The 20556-nt window shown below is 37.3% G+C and overlaps 1 protein-coding gene across 1 annotated transcript in view; it reads left to right on the top strand.

Moving 5' to 3' along the window:
* Window positions 1-20556, top strand: part of SLC2A13 (solute carrier family 2 member 13) — a 164743-nt gene that overhangs the window by 76053 nt on the left and 68134 nt on the right. The window contains exon 4 of the mRNA XM_080391754.1: window positions 1488-1596. Within this exon, the coding sequence (XP_080247880.1) occupies window positions 1488-1596 (109 nt within the window). The remainder of the gene's footprint in view (window positions 1-1487; window positions 1597-20556) is intronic.

Genomic DNA, 20556 nt, shown 5'->3' with positions numbered 1-20556 from the left:
CTACCCAGTGATGATATATCTTGCTTGAGAATATCTTACCAGATAACATAGATTGGCTCTGTTTATCTGTCAGTTGATTTTACTCGGAGACATTTTGAAGGTAGTGATGTGGCTATGTGGCAGGACAGGTGGGATTCTGTACGGTCAGAACGTTAATGTTGCTTGGAGACCAGCTGGAAAATTTTTCAGGCTGCATTCCACTATTTATAATGAAGAAGCAAAGTTAAGTGAGGATACAATGGAAGATATGAGTTTGAAATACCGTGTTTTTTTAATGCAAGTAAGTTTTTCTTAGGCAGGTCTGATTATCTTTCAATGAAGAAAAATTTATTTTTGAGTTCCACTTTTGAAGCTGTTCACATATCGTCAGTTTTCTGAAGTTTTAACTCTCTGCATGTAAATTGTTCTTCACTAACTGACCCATATAGGTTTTTGTGCTGTATCCATACATTTAGTATTTAGTATTTACATTTAGTATGTTTGGGAAAGACTTTGAAAGTATAAAAATTTAGATCCTCTTCACCACCTTTTTTTTTTTTTTTTTTTTTAAAAAAAAAATATTTATGGCAACTTTAATTTATGGTCTTGACTTACACATATTGTGATCTATATTAGGTGTTCTGATTGGGTATGCCTGATGTGATAAGAGGTACAAAACATAGGATTTTTCACCAGACTGTGTTCTGCCCTAAACATCTCTCTGGGCAGAAAGAAATTCAAGTGAATAATGGTATCGATATTTTTACATTTTTGCCTGATATCATATAGCCTTCTGTATTGCTTTTTTTTGTAGGATACTTTGAAAATCAAAAGTTAACAGAGAAGAAAACTTTCTCTGTTTGCCAGAAATTTTTGGTTTTCTCTTCATTAGGAACTGTTTTCTGTTTTTTTTGAATGCAGCCTCATACCATTGCTACTACCAAAGATGTGGAACAAATTTAATTAATTTATGCTCCCTCTGCTGGCCTTATACCTCAGCAGAATAGATCTGTCCCATACCTTCAGAGTACCCACACTTGCAACTGGTTTGTGGAAATTGGGTCTTTGGAGGACTAGGGAGAACACTATCAGCAAGACCTAGATCTTCAGCAGTGAGTAACTGCATTTCTGAAACAACCTCTCAATAACAGTGGGAGCTTCCAGAAAGGAAATAGCAATGTTATTTTGTGATAACTGAATACATTCGGATGGAGCAGATGTGCAATCTGTTAGTATGATAAAGGAGAGCTGTACATTTGCCACCAGTAGTATACACTGTGTTTCGGGGTTTTTTTGCCTGGTCTTCCTGAAAATCATCTTTGTAGTAAAGTGCAGAAAAGCAGAACTGACATGATCCAGTTCTTAAAAAAATAATTTAAATAATCCAAGTTTGTTTGAAACTAAGGTGCAAAGCCTGTTATGCCTGGGAACATTGTCTTGATAGCAATCACTTAAGAACTATTATGTATTCTTTTGTGTTTTTTTTATTTGTTGTTTGTTTTTTTAAGCTGGACCTGTGATCTGCAGAATGCTAACATACCCTCCAACTCGAAGAGCCTTAATTGTGGGTTGTGGTCTGCAGATGTTTCAACAACTGTCAGGGATTAACACCGTCATGTATGTATTTACTGCTTGCTTCTCTTTATAAAATATTAGAAAAAGACAATTAGACCAGTAGCAGTTGTAGATGGGCTTCTGGACAAATCTGAAATGTAAAAAATTGAGTGTGAAAGCTGGAATGCTGGTTTGGAATCCAGATATTGACATACTTGTTGTCTCAGAAAATTGCTACAAGAGGATGTTAGTATAAGGGCAAACATTTATATACAGATGGGAATGCAAACTGTACTCTGGGAGATGCGTTATTTTATGTTAGGCTTTATGGTTAAAGCTGTGTATGTCTAGGCAAGAAAGAACAGTTATGGTTTGCATTTGTGTGCAAATAGATAAAAATGTGGTGAGGGTTAGACTGTTGACCATGTAAACAAGATGGAACATTACTGCCAAGTGCTAAAGGAGGTAAGATGCTGTGGGAAGAGACGTTTCCTGTTATTACATGATTCTGTTGTGTGTATGAAGACTCAGTAAATATAGAGTGAAGAACAATATATTGGATTTTCTGATAAGCAGCCATCTCACAAGAGAAGTAGCTCTTGAAAAATGTGCAGTGCACAAGACCTAGTTAAAATGAAATTACTGTTGAGCTACCTTACAAGGGTAACCGTAATGAATACCATTTCCGTATTGTTTTAAGAGCAAATGTAAAATATATTGCAGTAACATCTTACAGAGAGAGCTGTGCCTAAGGGAGCAAGCTTGTTAGGAAATCATTAGGATAAAGATTTTAGTGATATCAAGAGCTACCATATTAAATGTTAGAGTAAATATCTGCCATCTATCACAAGGGGGGGGAGGGGGAACCCCCAAACTCAGTCTTTTGAAATCGCAAAGGAGGGAAATCTGTAACGGGTAAAAAGAGACTTTATTAAAGAGAAATTGCAACCAAATGTGTCAAAGGTTTGGATGCAAAACTGGTAAGATATGCATAAAATGCAGAAGGCAGAGAAAGAGCTCTAAGAAATTCTTCAGGCACATCAGAAGCAAGAGACCTATTAGTCTCCAGGCCCAGTAAGGATCAAGACATTGTGAGAACACTAGCAGAAGATAGGTCTTTAGCACCAAATCTTACAAAGATTCTTTTTAACTTTGTGTTAATTTTAGACAGTATACGAAGCTTGAACAGGAGCTTACTTAAGATGTCTCAGATGGTCTGTTTCAAATTCAAGTGTTATGAGAAGAACTTTTGGAACAAGCTGATGAAAATGAGTAATAACGAATTGCCTGGACTAATCAGGGTACACCCAACAGGTCTGGAGTAATTCGAATGCATAATCACTGAATTTGGAAATGTAGCATAATCTGCATGAAGCTACAGCCAGAAAGCTTTATTTCTGTCCTTATAAAAATTAATTAAAACTGTCATATAATCAAATAAGATGATGTGTGGTTATAAATATGAAAAGTGAACATGTACGTGGAGAATATAAAATAATAAAGAAGAACCAACACGATTGTTGTAGACAGATTATACCTTGCAGACTGGTTGGATGTGACTTCATGGTCACATTAGAACTACATAGCTCATATGAACTAACCATCCTAGTTCACGACAGCTGCTACCAAAGTTTCCTGAAGAAACCAGATGGTCACAAAGGTAAGAGAGAAGCCCTCTCAGGTAAATAACTTTTTAAATAGGAGGGAAAACAAGGATAAGAATAGAAGATCAGTTATCACAAGTCAAGAGTAGACTCCTACAGGGATTTACATGGAGTTCTTTCCTGCTTTAGTAGGTCTGTGAAAGGGGCCAACCAGCAAACTAACAGCTTGTACTCGTACACCATTCACACTATTAAGACCCCCAAATCTGTGAATGCGAACAGTTGTGGGAAGATAATACAAGATAACAAATTAATAAAATAGTAAGTGCATTAACTATGCCATATTATATAATAATGCTTGCAGGAGGGAACTGGCAAACTAACATGCATGGCAGTCTAAATTGTTTCTATTCAATAAAGAGGTCTTGAGGTTGCATTATAGTTCTATACAGACATCGTGAAGACATCCATGACTGATCTGGAATAGTACAAACAATTGCAGGTGTCCTTTCTTTTAGTAAGGATAAACCAGATTATATATGGGGAAAGAGATACTTGTATTTGAACAGGACGGTTAGGACTCTGCAGCTTGGAGAAGAAACGAGTTCAGAAGAAACACAAGAGGCGTATAAAGCTACTAATGTTATGGAGAAGATGGGGAGAGAGTGATTATTCATCATTTCTTATAACACAGTTCCTAGCTCTTACTCAGTAGTAGGTCTAAAATAAACATTTTTGCATTCATAATTACATAGTGGAACTCATTACCACAGGATGTTACAGATGCCAAATGCAAAAGTAAGTTTATAAGTTACTTCGGGAAACTTAAATAATAAACATTATTAAAAGGTTATTAAACATGATGTGGATGCAACCTCTGGCCCAGGACAGTCACTCTCACATTTTTGTTCTTACTGTTTTAGGATGTCTTATTAGACCACAACAAAAAATTGACAGTTCACAAGGTTTACGACACTGGCAGGTTGACTTTTGTTTGTTTAAACTTTATTTTGCGTTTTAAAATCTCAAACTCCTTTCTATGTAGGAGGCTTTGCAAACAATTTGGAATTGACCTATTTTGCTTGTGGATGTGTAGGAGGACAGAATTACAACTATAAAACATAGTTGAATCTTAGTTTTAAAGTAAGAAAATGCCTATAATAAACACATGAAGGCACTGTTGTTAAAGGACTGGCTTGTAAACCATTTTCAATATCCAGTATATTTAAAATAATTCAGTAAAACGAAATTTTTAGTTGTCAGATATGCGAGACAAACATTCTCCTATGAAGGGACATTTTTCAAATACAAGTGAGCAGCTGGCTATTGATGGTTTGCTTACGTAGAAGTTGATGATTGCTTTTTAATGCAGTAATTAAATGGTACCTTAAGGAACTGTCAGATTGTATTAACTCTGCAAACACTTTTTTTCCTCTCTCTAATATTTAGTTGTGTCATTCTGGGATTGCTGTTCTGCTGCAGCAGTGAAACAGGCAGTGGTTATGGTTGGAGATTGTAAGATTATGTGAATTGTCCTTCAGTAGCTTTGCAAATTCCTTTACCAAAAAGAGGCACACAAGATGTTTTGATTGTTGGTGTTCACTGTAACTTTGGTGCTGCTGTGAGTCCTCTTTTCCTGGTTGTCCCCTTTCTCCATATGTATTTCCATGGGACTCTTCTGCACTGTGACCAGTTAACACAATTGGCCCTGACTTGTTTTTATTTTCTGGCTTGAGGCTTTCCACTATTTCTGATATAAAAGCATTTGTTAAATCTTGTATTTTCCTGTAAGAAAGTGAGGCCATAGGAGGGAGTTTATGTGTCTCTGAAAATCTCATAAAAAATAATAATCAAATCGCCGTGCAGGAAAGTGAAATGAAAGGAAGAAAACAGTTGTAGAATGATTAATACTTCCCCAATTTGTATATGCTTTACTGAGTAACTCTTCTATTTAAGAAAAGAAAAGTTTGAATCAAAAAGTATGAGTGTTAGAGGCAGGAAATTATACAGAGGAAATCTGCAGGGGCCTAAAAATAATCACTGAGTGTACCCAGTAATAGAAGAGATCCTGAAAAGCAGAAAAATACCTACAAGAAATATATGGAGACAATGATAAAAGCTTCCATGCTTAAGAGTTCAGAAATCTGTTACATATTTTCTGATTGAAAATTGGATATCAGTAGTGAAGCTAACGAGAGCAACAAAGTCTATGTGTAGTTGGATTTCTCTTGAGGGTGGGGAGAGGAAAACTAGAAGTATGTTTGTAAGGATTGCTGAGGACTGTGCTCTGTCCATCTCATTGTGCAATAAGCTGATCCAGTTTTTGCACAGAAACAGTTTTATATTGTATTTGCATCAGCCATGTATGTGCATGACATCCAGCCGTGAGGAACCAGAAGCCCTCATCACAAACAAGATGTTACTGAACTGGTGAGAACAGCATGCAGAGCAACCTCTGCATTGAGGAGGTGGATCTAAAAGAGAAAGTGAAATGTAAAAATAGGCTAAGGAGATTGTGACTCGCACAGGAACAAATTCTAGCATGATAAATGTAGTCAGTAAAAGAGTAAAGCTCACTGACCTATTGCTTCAGTTCCTTTTTTTTCCTAAGAACAGGGGTACTACTGCTGTTGATAGAGTACCTGAAGTAGAAAAAATGTTTCCTTTTTCTCATGGCTTTTGCCAGCTTAACTGACCTATAAAAGATAAAGCCATACAGTTTTAGACAAGCATCTCTCACGCTGGTGCAAGCAGGTCTGGAACAGTTTAGCTTTTCAGTTTCTTATCATTCCGGTATTTTTTCATCTTTAAAATGGAAGCTCACTGTTTCAAGCCTGGAGCCACAAATGTGGGTGACAGGAGACTGAAAAAGGCCCTGTGAAGGAAGTTATATTCCAGGAAAGCGGTTTTCTACAGATTAGCTTTTAAATAGTAACATATCCCAGAATTTTGTTCAAACAGCAATGTGCAGATGTTTTCAAGCCCACAGTGGTCCATAGTTAAAACCTGGGGGAGGAGGACCATTTTAAGGTAAAAGTCCAAGCTAAATTTCCCCATAATTTTTTTCTTTAAAAAAATAAAACATTATTTAAATGAGAAAGAAATTCCTTTGTTGGGGGTGGGAGGAAGAGGCATCTTGAAGGATTTGACTGTTTTGGATTGTTTGGTGAAAAACTTGAATAGAACACATGGATGTTAGCTACCTGCTCACGTTCCTGCAGGACTAGATCTTCTGAAAATGTTTCTGGTACTGTGCAGCTTCCTTGCAGTCAAAAAAAAACCCAAACTATGGAGAAGAAAGCTTTTGGAAAAAATCCTAAGTTATGTTGGATGCTAAGCAGTAATTTAGCTGTAACTGGAGGGAGTTCAGTATTGTCTTGTCAGAACTGCACATAGGTCGTGTGGCCTGTGCTGGAGTCCCTGCTGCTCTTTTGGGGACTTGCTAGTTTTGAGCGAGCTGATGGATGTTCACACAGGCTGCCCGTCCCCTCAAGACCACAAATCTGAGATAAGATTTGAAGAGGCAGCTGTACGATCTTTATTGTTCTTATTCTCACGGAACTTTAAGTGGACTTGAAAGCCAAACAAAATATTTTGTTCTGCGGTTGAAACACTAAGCTTGATATGATGCTAATTTTGTAATTTGCCATTATCTTTTCACATTGTGTTTGAAAAGCTTTCTGCCTCAAAAAAGTTGTATAATGTGTCAATAGGGAGACCTCATGGCCTTCAGTGTTTTTGTTAAGCTTGCTTTTTTGCTCTTGTATGTGATCTGTTATTCCTAATTAATAAAGTGGGGTTTTATTGTTATGATATACTTGAATCTCATAAAAGTTAAGTAAATCCACATGTGAAATATATTGGTGTTTGGATTTGGTCCACAGATGCTTTTGAGCTCTAATAGTCTTGCTTTTTTAATCTGAGCAAGCAAACAAAAGAACAAGAAAAATGAGATGATAAAAATAAGTGCCTTTTTTCCACTGGCAGGAAATAGGGAATGGAAGAAAATACTATACAGAGAAGTAAAAAAGCTCAAAGTAATGAGAGAGTAAAAAAAAAAGTAAAAAAAAATAAAAGAAAGATGGAAAAGACAAAAGAGTACAAGAGGAGGTTATGTAACAAGTAGAAATTGAGGGTTTGAAGATAAATGAAGAATATTGAAACAATTAACATGAAAAGTGAACAAATATCGTGCTGAATATAAATGAGAGAGTGAAAGAGACAGGAGTGGGACTAGGAAGAAACCAGGATACTTCTGGAGTTTAATAGAGGCTAGAGAGGAGTTTAATGGAAGTAAAGCACATTTCCCAGCAGCTTTAGTTGCTGGGTCTATTGTGCAGCAATTGCAGAGCTGGAACCCACCAGGAGCCGTAAACCTTCGCTTCAGTTTGCTGAAGCGAGTGTGTGGCAGCATGTACCTCTCTGTAGCCTTAGGACTGAGCAGTACTCATAGCAGCACTTGGTATTTCTGCTGGACAGGGATGTGTGATTTAACCCCCAGAGGGATGGTGGAAGTCAAGACTGAGAAACTTGCCTTTACATCCCAGTTTTTCAACTTTTTAAAAATAAAATAGGTAGCATAGGACAGTGACTGGAGGTAAACCTTTTAGGTTTTTGTTAAAGATTATTGAATAAATGTTTTGTGCACAAGTAGTAGCAACCTTCCCTACTCTTTCAGCATCAACAGCCATAGAAATATTTATAATGAACAAATTAACATATTTACCAATTATGAAAGATTAATAATGAATAAGTTCGTCATTGAAACGAGACTTTGCTAGAGCATTGACTGTTCATTTGGCTATTGGAAAATAGTTGTTGAGATCTGTAAGCAAAAGTTCTACTAGTAAAACATAATGGTGGTTCACATTTTTCTTGCAGTTTGTATGCAAGCACTGAATTTTAAGGTTGTATACATTTCTATTGTGTTCTCTGGCTGTGCATTTTAAAACAAAATCCAGAAAGTAGCATACTTTATTAAAAATAAAAAATAAAAAAGGGAACAAACAAAACAAAACCCAAAACTCACACAATGCTAAAATGTCATCCAAGTTGCACAGCAGTTCCTGAAAAACACTATGTCTTTTGTTGTGGTCTCCACTTGGATTTAAATTGGGCCACAGTAATTACCAAGCAGACTGCCATGTAGCCTTTATTTTTGCATGGCCATAACTTGTTGCCTGTTGTTCTTGACTACTCTCAGACCCAGCTGTGCATTAAGTCTGACTGAAGGAGGGACAATTACATTAATGTTTCTTCAGATACGAACTTTCTAATGTTGTCAGGATAATTGAGAAGTCTTGGTAATTGGCAAGTCTAAGTTTTCTCTGATGACTCCATAACATTAAGACTGCTACCTGCTTAGGTTTTCATCCTTCCACAATTTTTTTTGTGAGTAAACAGTTTGTATCTTTCTTTTAAATTTTTCATTTTCTCCTTAGGCTTTAGAAGATGAGTAATAAAAAAACCCAACAACCCTGTGTTGCAAATCCACTTGCTTTTCAAATAATAATCCATTTAATATTTTATTAGGTTTTAATAAATCCATCCAATAATGTTTTTTGGAGAAGTGACCCTTCATTGTACCATGTTATATTTATATTTCAGATGCTTTATGTAGTACTGTCTGAAAACTAATAATGTAAAAAACTTCAGTTGAGAAAGGAGATGCACCTTTGGACTTACATAGCATACAGATGTTTTTTAGACAGACTGAAAATGTTTTTGGAAAAACAACTAAACAGAAGTCAAGCACACTAAGAAAGGGGACTCTCCTGTTATACCAAATGTCTGTTGTATGTGCTCTACAGAAATAATGTGATTAACTTATAACAGCTCTTGAGAGGGAAAAATTGCTGTTAATAGATAAAGTAATTTCATATTAGTTAGTGTAAAACATTCTAAATGAGAGTTTATGGAAGCTGCCTGTATTGGTTTCATAGTGCTGGAAGGAAAATGAGATCCTAACTCTGGTATTTTGAAAGGTTTGCACATTCACCAGCCATTTTTCTATAGGCAGTGTACTGTTAGCACAGCTGAGCTGGTTTCTTTTTAAATGAAGAGTGTATTAAAAATAAAATAAAAATATCCTCCAAACAGCTAATAGTCACCAACTTGTTCTTATTGGACACTAGTTTATTGTATAGAAACCAACCTATATGATAGTAGTGGGGGTTTTTTTATTCCTTAAATCCTCCCCCTCCTAAATTGGCAGGTCTGAACTGAACAGTTAGTTTCTTTGTGGAAATTTGTCCACTTAAGTTTGGAAAATCATCATACAGCCTAAAGAGAGAAGCAGTGGCTTGTGAACTGTGACCAAGGACAAACATTCGGAGATGAAAGTGCTGCTTGAAGTACGGGGCCTTAGGTTGGGAGAAAAGGTTTATAATCCAGCAGTTAAGATGCTGATGGACTGTGTAACAGAAATCTTAATCACCCTTTCATCAAATGCTGTCTACAAGGACAAGTGGCAGTGTTTGTAATAGCTGGGAAGTGGCCGTGTTGTCAGTGTCGAAGCTTTCCGTTCCCTCTTTCTGTTTGCCATCACACCCCCCCGAGCGCAGGGCGAGGAGCAATCTGACCATAGTTTCTCCAGATACTGCTCTGATGTTGTTTCTTCTTCTCCGGCATTAGAAAATACATTAGAAAAAAGGTGGGAGGGGAATACTACCTGGTAAGGAGAGTGTGCCTTAGTAAGTCTGCTAGGAAGTGGCTGAAACATAAATGTGTTCGTGATGGGATGTCAAAAGCTGTATCCAAGAGCTAAAACCAAACAAGCAAACAAACCATTAGCCAGCTAAGGAAAATTGCAGAAGGTCTGAGAGAAGAACAACAAAACTCTGTTCCACAGGGGTGAAACAGGCTCTGCTGACTGCTTCAGTCATGAATTGACATGACCTGCAGAATTCCTAGTCCTTCCAGACGAGAAGGTGGTGGGTGGTAGTGAGGATTGGTATTTAGGGTCGCAGAGAGTGTGGGGAGAGGAAACAGCAGGTCATACTGCTGGACAACTTAAATAGCTCTAAACCTGTGCAAGAGCTGTGAGGAATAGTTAGACCTTAGCCTTTGTTTTGATTTTGTACTTAGCCAGCAAACTGCAAGACCAAGTGATCTAGATGTGCTTGAGGCATAAGAAGGCTGTTTGGTAAACTTAAACTTTAACCGTATCATGACAGCCTTAAAAAGGTTCATGTATCCTTTGCTGCATGTTGAAGACAACTCCTGTGCTTTAGAGGTTTTGTTTAGAGTGAAACATTTTTCTTAAGTATTCTTGTGTGTCCTTGTTGGAGATGACCTACAGAACCCTGAGCAGCTTAAGAGTTTAATGGTTTAGCTCCAAAGGCTGAAATCTATCAGTTGAAATAATTGTGAGAGAGTGTTTAGGATAGAAGTAGGAGAGTATATCTGTGTTAAAAACGTGTCACCTGTGTATAGGTGTTGCTAGCACTAAAACTACACTATGCGAAGTTTCCACTTAAAAATAATGTTAAAAAAGGAAGTGGATGGATCTTTCTTCTCCTATTGTGCTGACCTTGTGTGATGGCCAGAAATTAATCTGAGTCAGTTGAAAAGTATAAATTTGTAATTCACTGTAAAACAAACAGAAACTTACATCTTGAGTTATTTGGACACCATACACCAAACTTCAAGGTTCCCTCTCAGGCTGAAGCTTCTCACTGCTAATGCCAGTTCTCTGTACATCTCATGTTCTCATTCCTTTTGAGATAGAAAAGGAAAATCAGAGCTTTAAGCCATTTAAAGGGGAGGAAAAAAAATGATGCCAAACAAGCCAGTGAATCATGTTGGAGTTGTTAACTAAATTAAAGCTGTAAATTGTTAATCTTACTTAAGAAGCTGTTTGCTTTGTCAGTCTAACTAGCCAGATGTTTTGGAAGATACATCTTTGTCCTGAGTGTTGGAGATCAAAGAATAGGTAGTTCAGATATAAAAGTTTTGAAGGTTTGAGTACCAGGAAGATCAGGGAAGTAGTTCAAGATGTTATATAGTGGGAGTAATGGGGTGAAATTAAGTAAAATCTAGCATGATTATCAGAACATAGTTTAGTGGTTAGAGATGTTAGGTTGAGTGTCTCGAGGGAAGTAGGAAATATTCATCATCTCTAATTGCTTAAACTGTTATAACAATAGAGAATGTATTAGCAGTAACATATCTGGGTTTTTTTTGGTTTTGGAATTACTAGATGTACAGTAGATGATGAGAGTAAGTAAATGTAAAGGCTGATTTCCTTTAATTTAAACATGTACATCCCACCTCTATTCTGATAATTGTCATAATCTGTCCATTTATTATTTAAAAAAATACAAGAACAACAACACCCCAAACCTAGACAAACTTCAAAAAATCCTAGACTGCCATACTCATTAAATGACATTGAGGTGGATGTTTATGTGCATTATAATTTTTCTCAGATTTAAAAATAAATTATCAAAAACCTTTTCAAATTGTAAAGGAAGCAGGTTCAGGGTGCTGATGTGCGGTACTGTAATGGGTACTTAACTATAGGCTGTCATTCTGTTTTGAAACACTGGAACTTTTTTTTTTTTTCTCTTCTCTTTCATAAATCTTTAAATATTAGTCCTTTGTTTATGTCTCTGGTGCTGAGCACTTGGTTGTAGAGGTTTTGTGTTGGATTTTTTTTCTTCTCCAAACCTGGACCTTTAAAGCAATGAGTTGCAGAGCAACCAAATGAAATATTTCTTTTTTTGCTGGTCTTTCTTTAGTTCTGTCTTGGGTTAGTGACTAGAATAATATATACTGAAGAATGAAATAGTGTAAGTAAAAGTAAACCTCATGGTATGACAGCAGCAAATTATTAGCCACAGTCTGGTCCCGTCTAGTAGAGGGTCTGCCTGACAGTTCTGTTACTTTTATAATGTTGCATATGTATTAAAAAGGATTCTTCTGGGTATTAATTGACACTTCAATTAAAAAAAATATTAAAAATCCCCGACAAAACCCGAAGTCAAGTGTCTTTAATAAATCAGCATTTTTATGTAATCCTTTCACAGAAGTAAATTCCTCTTAAGTTTTGTGTTGAAGGTTACTGATACAAAGGCTTGTAATACTTTCATTTGGAAATATTACTTGGTTTTATAACATGCTCAAAAGACACATGTTAAAAGAAATGTATAGGAGTTAAGCTATTTTAAAATAAATCCTGCTATCTGTCTTCTCATTTGGAACATGTTTTATTTTTAATGAAATCTGATCACCAGGGATTATGTGCACAAGTACACAATTGGCCCCCCAATTTTTCATATAAATTAATGTGATCTTCAGGGGTAAACCAGCCAGTATGTTGAGACATTTGTATGAAAACATTGAAAAGCAGCTAACAGTCCTGCTGATTTTACTTACGTTTTGTTGTGTTTTGCCTTAGTGTAATTTTCGTAAATAGTAAGTGATAAAATCTGTTGCTATAGTTCTTCAGGTTGTGAAAGCATATTTAAATAAGGATTGTCACTTTGAAGAAAAAACCAAACTATCTATTTAAAGAATAAATTTATTCAAACTAATATTTTCTACCATTTCTTTTGATGGTATGGAATGATTTGTGTCTTTAATTAGAAATTTTTCCCAATTTTTTTGCTTTTGGCTTCTATTCTCCCTTTTGCCTGTAGTGAAGTCATGATACTGTTTGATTTCTATCTGTTGCCTTGGTAATAACTCACATCACAAATCCAGTATTAACTTCACTGCAGGGCCATACAGGAGGAAATGTGTCAACTTCATGAGTGAGAGCAAAAGTCTTTGCTAAAACATACGGCTTGGATTATTAGCAATTATGGTGAAGCAGTTACATGAAGTTAAACGCCTTTGCTTTATGTCTAGTATATGCGTATATACACAGTGTAGCTGTTAAGTCAGTTAAATGCATCTCATTCATGTTGTTCATGTGTAAAGCTGAGTAATGAAACAAAGTCAGAGCAGTGACGTGTCTAAATCATGAATGATTGCTGGAGGAACTTCCCTAAACAGCAATACTCGTTGGTTCGTTGGTTGTAATGTATTATTTATCTAGAGAGTTCCTGGAGCATAGTTTGGTCTCAACAGTTTCGCTTGTGCTACTACCTTTCTAATAATCTTGTAAAAATTCCATTCTTACGCAATCGTTAATGTTTAATATGCATCATTTTGTTAAACTGTACATTTTTGTTATCTCTAGCAAAAGCTATTTTTTTATTTCAAGACCTGTCAGGAAATCAGATATTAATCAATGGCCAATCTAATTTTTTTTTTTCCTTAAGGTACAGTAGAATAGTAACGGGAGAACTTTTTGTTTGTGTCATAGGTTTACTCACTTCTGAAAACCTATAAGGCATGTATTATTCAAATGTTGGACTGTATTCTTAGCAATAAGAAAGTGTCTCCTCCTTAGATGAAACCCGCGGAATATATAAATGTGAAACAATTCAAAGCTCGCAATGTAACCATTCTTGAAAAGACACAAAATTAAAGTATAAAAGGTCAACTGGTTAGATGCTGCCCGATACAGCAACATGAACAACCTCAGTGAAATCTGTTACTGATCCCATTCAAATACAGAGTAAGAGATACGATGCCCTTTAGATATGTTTATTCACCTTTACTTTAAGGGCGTAGGAACTGCTTCTGTAAATTGGATTCTTTGGAGTCTGTCAATAAGAGTTAAGCTGCAGCAGGCTAGTCAAAATGCCTTGTACCACAGAGCCTGAGACACACACACACAAAAAAAAAAAAAAAAAGGTTGAAGGGTTATGTGCAATGCAGAGATTTACCATAAAGGCAAATAGTTCAGAAATGGATCGTAAATTAAACACAATGGCAATCTAAAGGCTAATCGAGACTTTGTTATACTGAGCAATCTGCAAAACAAAGATCGCTATGGTCAAAATAACCCACATGGAAGGTGTGGTGTGGAGCACAGTCACCAGAGAGAAAGAAAATAAGAAATCACCAGAGACTCTGAATTCCTCTGCACGGTGAGAAGGTGTGCTGTGTGTAAGGGCAGCGGGGAGGAGTGGTGACAGGGAGAGGCCGGGGAGGGAATGGGCTATCAGGGCGGATAAACGGCACTTGGCTTCTCATCTTTGGAGGGGCTGGCTCTTACCTGGAGTGTCTTCCACGATCAGGTGTTGTCAGAGCTGGAGGAGTTCAAGTTTGAGCCTAAGCCCCTGCAGATGAGGGGGGACTCACCTGTGACTGCTTTAAATGGCTCAGGTTTTTTTCCCCAGACTGCTAATAAGTCTATGGGAGGTAATATCACCTCAATGAGTGATTCTGGAACTTTTTAATGACAGAGCAAAATCCGTTTATGATATTTTATTTCCTTTTAATAGTCACTTGCGTGTTGCACTCACAGAAAGCATGTTTTACAAGCATCCTGGGAATAGAAGAAAATTGTGAGACTACATTATTATCAGTAGAATGTCATGTGGCTAATTATTGTCTATATTTTACAAGGGAAAAGTAAAGCAGAGAAATACTGGACCGCTGATGCAAACGTCTGCTCGCTGAAGGCCCCTTTCTCACCTTAACTTGAATTTTTTTGTCAAGGTTATGAATGTAAGAGGTTTTTTGGGTTTTGGTTGGGTGTTTTTGTGGGTTTTTTGGGGTTTTTTTTGTTTGGTTGGTTTTTTTTTGTTAATTAGAAGGGAGAGAACCCTGTTAGAAGACAGGGGAGGGAAACAAAAGCACAACAAAAATAATCAGTTAAGACAATTTGAGCTTTCTTACCTCATTCTACTCCCTTTTCCTACTTACTCAGGATGTAGAGGTGCTGGAGAGTGTCCAGAAAAGGGCGACTGGTGAAGAAAAGGAGCTGGTGAAGGGTCTGGAGGAGAAGTCCTACGAGGAGCAGCTGAGGGAACTGGAGTTGTTCAGTCCGGAGAAAAAGAGACCCTGGGGGGCGGGGGGAACCTCATCACTCTCTGCAGCTCCCCAAAAGGAGGCTGTAGGTGGTGGTGGTGGTGGGTGTGTGTGTCGGTCTCCCAGATAACAAGCGACAGGACAAGAGCAAACTGCCTCAAGCTGTGCCAGGGGAGGTTTAGATTGGATAATAGGAAGTGTTTTTTCATGGAAAGGGTGGTCAAGCATTGGAACAGGCTGCCCAGGGAGGTGGTGGAATCACCATCCCTGCAGGTGTTCAAGTGTTAGTGACATGGTTTAGTGATGGGCTTGGCAGTCCTGGGTTAACAGTTGGCCTTGATCTCAGAGGTCTTTCCCAACCTAAATGATTCTATGATTATTTCTATGGTATGTTTGCAGACTGGGGAAGGATAATAGAAAAATGAGCAGTTAAACTTTATAAGTTGGCAACTTAATGTTTTCAGCTTCAGGTCTTTAAATCATGGATTTAGTACCAAAATATTTAAATTAGTTCTTGAAAGCAAGTGAAAGTTGACAAAAATCAAAGCCTTCTGTGTACTAAGGAAATACTTGTTGCCCTTTTGTGTTGGTGAGAGGTGGAAACAGGTAAAAGTACTGAAAAAAGTACAGAAACACACCCTGGCATCCAGGGCTGTAAGGAACAGTAAAACTTGGGCTAATTGGCTATTTTTAAACAAACTTTTGAATGTAACTGTCTAAAATCTCCTTCTGTGCTACATCTGAGGCCTTAACAGAGTGTGAGAGCAAGGGACTGAAACAGTGCGTAACTGCGATTTAATATCGCAGTAAGATACAAACTACTAAATCTTAGCCGTATGCTGAGGCAGCAGCTTTGTCCCATTTGCACACAAGAGCAGAAGTAAAGGGATCTTGTGAGAATGAGAAGTGTAAATTATGCTTGTTAGTGATGTCACTTTTTCAGTTTCACGTTCCAGAAATTTTAGATGTTTCAACAACCATCTTAATATTTAAGAACCAACTTCAAATTTTGTTTCAGGTGAGATATGCCTATAATGTCATTTGTTTGTAGTAGATATAAAGACAGGATGCGGGCTGGTGTTGTTTCTGGTTCATGTAGCAATGGAGAGTGACTTACTAGTGAAACAGGATGGCTTTTAAGGGAACCATGTACTTATTCCAAGTCATACTCCTTTCATTTCTGTTTCATATATTTATAGAGAAATAATCACTCTGTTAAAAATTTTATAGTTTAAAAATTATCAAATACATTACAGTAGTCTCTTCTACCTTATATGCTTTATTAGAATTTTGAATAAGTAAAATTAGTGAAACTTAGCCCTTTGTATTTTCTAGGGTATATAGTCCTATTTTAAATGCTTGTATCGTACAGCAAAACATAATTTTTTGGTGATTCATGTCACATTGTGGCAAATGAACTCAGGCACTGCCAGAATTCTGAACAGATAGAGAAACGGGATTTCTTGTAGCTACATGTATAAAATACGATTGACTGTACTGAGATCTAGATCACAGGCTCTGCAAGATACCGATCAGATCTCCACAGGTATTTGGATCTTAATGTTTATTGATTTATGACATTTACTTAAACTAGCTAGAAAATAATTTAAACAAATGCTCATATTGCCAAATTCCTTTTCTCTGTAAACTCTGGTCTGATCACTTCCTCTTTAAGCACGTCTGTAAAAGATTCTGTTACCCAATTGTATCTTCAATTCTGCTTGAGCTACTGCAGCTCCTTGCATAGAAGTTATGGATGTCGCCATCTATGCAAACTCTTCAATGCAGGAATGCATATAAACTAGGCAATAAATATAGGTAAGCAGTTTGAGATGGTAGACTTGCATCCAGTTTTGGAAATCTAGACAATGCTAGAGAGGAAAATAAAAATGGAAATAGAGAAAGAAAGAAGAAAAACACATTAGCTGAGGTGTACTGTGCTTTAAAATGTACTGGAAAGCTTCTGCTGGAAAAAGAAATCAATTCCATGGTTAGAAGCTTAGCTCCCTTGCCCTTCCTCTCAGCAGAATCTAAGAGCCGTGTTTAGGTTTTTGCTTTTTGAAAACTGAACAAGTAGCTCTTGGTCATCTGTGACAGCACTTGAACTCTCATTTCTGCTGTGTCTTGTTGGGATACATTGAAGCAAATGGTTGTGTAAAAGAGAAGATGCTATTATGTGACTTTTGTTCTTTCTCAGGTTCTAAGACTGAAAGCTTCCCTTGTTCTGTTGATTATGTAGAAAAAGAAAATATTTTTTCTTTTCCTGAAGGAAAGTTATTCAGCCAAAGGATGCATGAAACCAGTAGATTCCTGCTAAGAACATGTTATTTTGCCTCTGGTCCTTCTTACAAGGACTTAAAAACACCACACCATCTATAGGCTTGCAAGCAGCTTTAGGCACTCTTTTTTTTAACTCATGCTAGCAATTTACTTCCCCTAAGTACATGCTTCAGCTTCCTGTGGTGTGTTTGTACTGTGCATATTATAATAGTATTCACAGAGTCCTACAATTTCATGCTTTTGAGCTTTTCTAATTCAGTCAGGAGACTCATTTGGGCTATTAGCATGGAAGAAATTGTAGTTCAGCTCCTGTAAAGGTCTTGGTCTCCCCGAGTCTTTTAGCATTCAGAGTTGTGTGTGCAGCATGGGTAGAGCTGTATGACTGTCATTGGTCTGGGCAGGTCCAAGGTCTTTTATCTTCTCTTGCAGTGTTAAAGCTGTTCTGTCGCTCATCTTTTCAGTAAATCAGCTTTTGGCTTTTGCTAACAACATGATCTTGCAGCGATTCCCTTGTTGCTGCACGGTAAACTGCCATGTATAGAGGCACTGAAGTATATTTGACATGCACATTTTAACATTTTTATTGATGTAAGTATGTCTTAGGTTCTGTGCATTAGCTTATTACTTTTTATTCTTTCTAAATACAGTTATGAAAAGGTTATAAGCAACTGTTGTTAATGATACCTTTCTGAATTAGACGTTCTCCTTAGAGTTGGCATAATTTACTTGTTTGGAGATTTATTCTGGTTTCATAAAGTAAATTATCCTAACAGCAAAATTCTCTGTCTGGAACTTATTAACTGCCATTCAAGGACTAATTTCTTCCTTCATGGCAGAATTTTCTTCCTCTATGGCACTGCTTTTCAGACTGACTGTTGCACTCACTGTCACAGACACTCCCCAGAGGTTTCAGATCAGAATCACATCTGCTGCTCTGAGTCACAACTTCATCCTATCTGGTGGCATTTCAGTGTTCATTAGACTAATTAATGATCAAGTACAGCAATAGGACATGGTTTGGCTGTTTTGCCATGTCAGTTAGCTTGCTGAAAACCTCAAGGTATTGGCTGTTTTCTGTGTCTAAATGAATGTTCGGTTATATGCAAGATTTTAAACAGCCAGCTTTTTCATGCTGTCAATAAAGTCAGAAAAAGTACATTGCTGCCTAGTATAATCTTGCTTGATCTGTACTGAGGTAGCTAAACCCAGCAAAACCTGTATTTGTGGAAGGGAATGGCCGGACAGAAACCACGCACTAAAGGAGGATCTTTACCTATGTGAAATTAGAGGTATTATGAGGAGAAAGGAGTGGAAGGGGGAGAGTGGGAGCAAAACTTAATGCTGAGATTTCGTTGTTCTCTATTAATAAAGCAGCTGCTGCTGCTTCAATGTGGCCCTGTGATTTTCACTTGTAAGAACAGACTCCCCACCAGTTTGCCCTCACCTCTGCTTATGTCCCTATACTGCTTTTACAGGTTTTTGAGGGAAGGTGCTGAGATTGAGGCACCTCGTAATTCTTCTGAGGATAACAATACCTAATTATATTTGTGTGCATAAATAATTACTGTTTATAGGCGTTATAAATCACACAACTGATAAATGTTAAAAATGTGTTAGTTATGTATCCACAATAACATACGTCACGTATCTAAAGTTGTAGGCTTTTCTCCTCTCTGGGCAATTCTAGATATTTGAGGAATGGATGGGAAATTTTAGGTTAAGGAAGAATGAGAAGTACCTGGAGTCTTTCTAGATAGAGAAAGGTTGAAAAAACGAGAGTTTTAAAATAAGCTGTTGTTCAAGTATGTAGAAATAGATTGGATTCACTTCGCTTTATTTCTGCAATGTGTGGGTAGAAACATAAACATGGGAAACATTCCAATTTTACATATTATTGATACCGATAAAGGTGTTTTGTGTGTTTAACTGCCTGCAGTGTTTGCAAATAAGATTTGCTTACACAATGTACCTTAGATGTGGTAAACACAGGAATTTTAGTGGCCACTGTGTATCTGAGACAAATTGAACATGTTGATAGTAATACGGCACTGTCTTCATCGAAAAAAATCAGGGAGATTGCACTGATGACTGATATAAAGCGCATAGATTTACTACCTTTTGGAGAGGATTGAAAAATTTTCTGACCAGGTGGTGGGAAGGCATTAGAGCAGGTATTTATCTGTCCATCACTGTTCAAGGCTTTTGACCCTGCAGATTTTCTAAACCCATGTTTTCTGTCCACCATGCTTGAAAACTGGCTTGGCTGGGAAAGCATGACCTTTGCCTCAGGAGATGCCACCTTACTTCTGAGATCAGATTACCCCAACAGCGTTAAGGCAGGCTTGGTTTCTAATCCTCTGATTAGATGTTAGCCACCAAAGGGCAATGTCTCAAATAATAGTAATCTTTTGTTACTTGCCTACCAGAGGAAACTTACTTTTCTGTGAATTATGCAGTAATTCATTTGATGTTCTTGTAACAGAGCCTCTGAGGAAATTTTCTTCCTTGATACGTTTGCAAATATCTGTGAAGAACACTGAAGAGAGGCATACTCTCATGCTAAAGGGCATGGTTATTTGCTGTATGCATACTGCTATTTGATACATTTTAAATGCTGTGTAGTTGTTGAACTTGCAACCTATATAGACAGGTCTGCCAGAGAAGTATTGTTTAAGATTTGTTTTTCATTCTATTTTTCGTATGTGTCTCTGATTCTTTTTTTTCCCATGTACCCGGCCATGTGAGAGTATGATTAGCAAAAAGTAACATTCTTTCAGTATTCCTTGTTCAGAAACTGTATTTGTATCATATACTTTTGCCTCTTCTCAAAACTATACCAGTTCAGCTTTTCTTCAGTCTCCCCTTACATGGCAGTCTCTTTATGCCTGTATTAAACGTTGACAACTCCCAGCTCGACAGTTATTCCCCTCAGCTGCAGACTGTAACGTCACTCAGATTTCTGAGTGCCAGCCTGAGATAAGGACTTGAATGAAAAGGCAGCTGGCTTCAGGTTTGTGTCTGGAGAAAATGTTACTGAGTCTCGTAAGGGGCGGCAGCAGTTTAAAGCAAGAGCAAGATGTCAGCCTTAGCCTTCAGGGGGTGCCCGAATCTCCGGCATTCGAGGGCAAAGCACATAGCCTTTTAGGTTCTCTCAGAAGTATTCCTGATCAAAATTCTTGTGAGCTGGTGAAAGTGTTGCTTGCTTCTTTCCAACATGATGATGCCACGATGATTCAGGCTTTCAGCTACTCTAACCTAGGCTGCTCCAGTG

This window comes from Falco punctatus (assembly GCF_963210335.1).
Source record: "Falco punctatus genome assembly, chromosome: 6".
Lineage (NCBI taxonomy): Eukaryota > Metazoa > Chordata > Aves > Falconiformes > Falconidae > Falco > Falco punctatus.
This window is presented reverse-complemented; position numbering and strand designations above follow the sequence as displayed.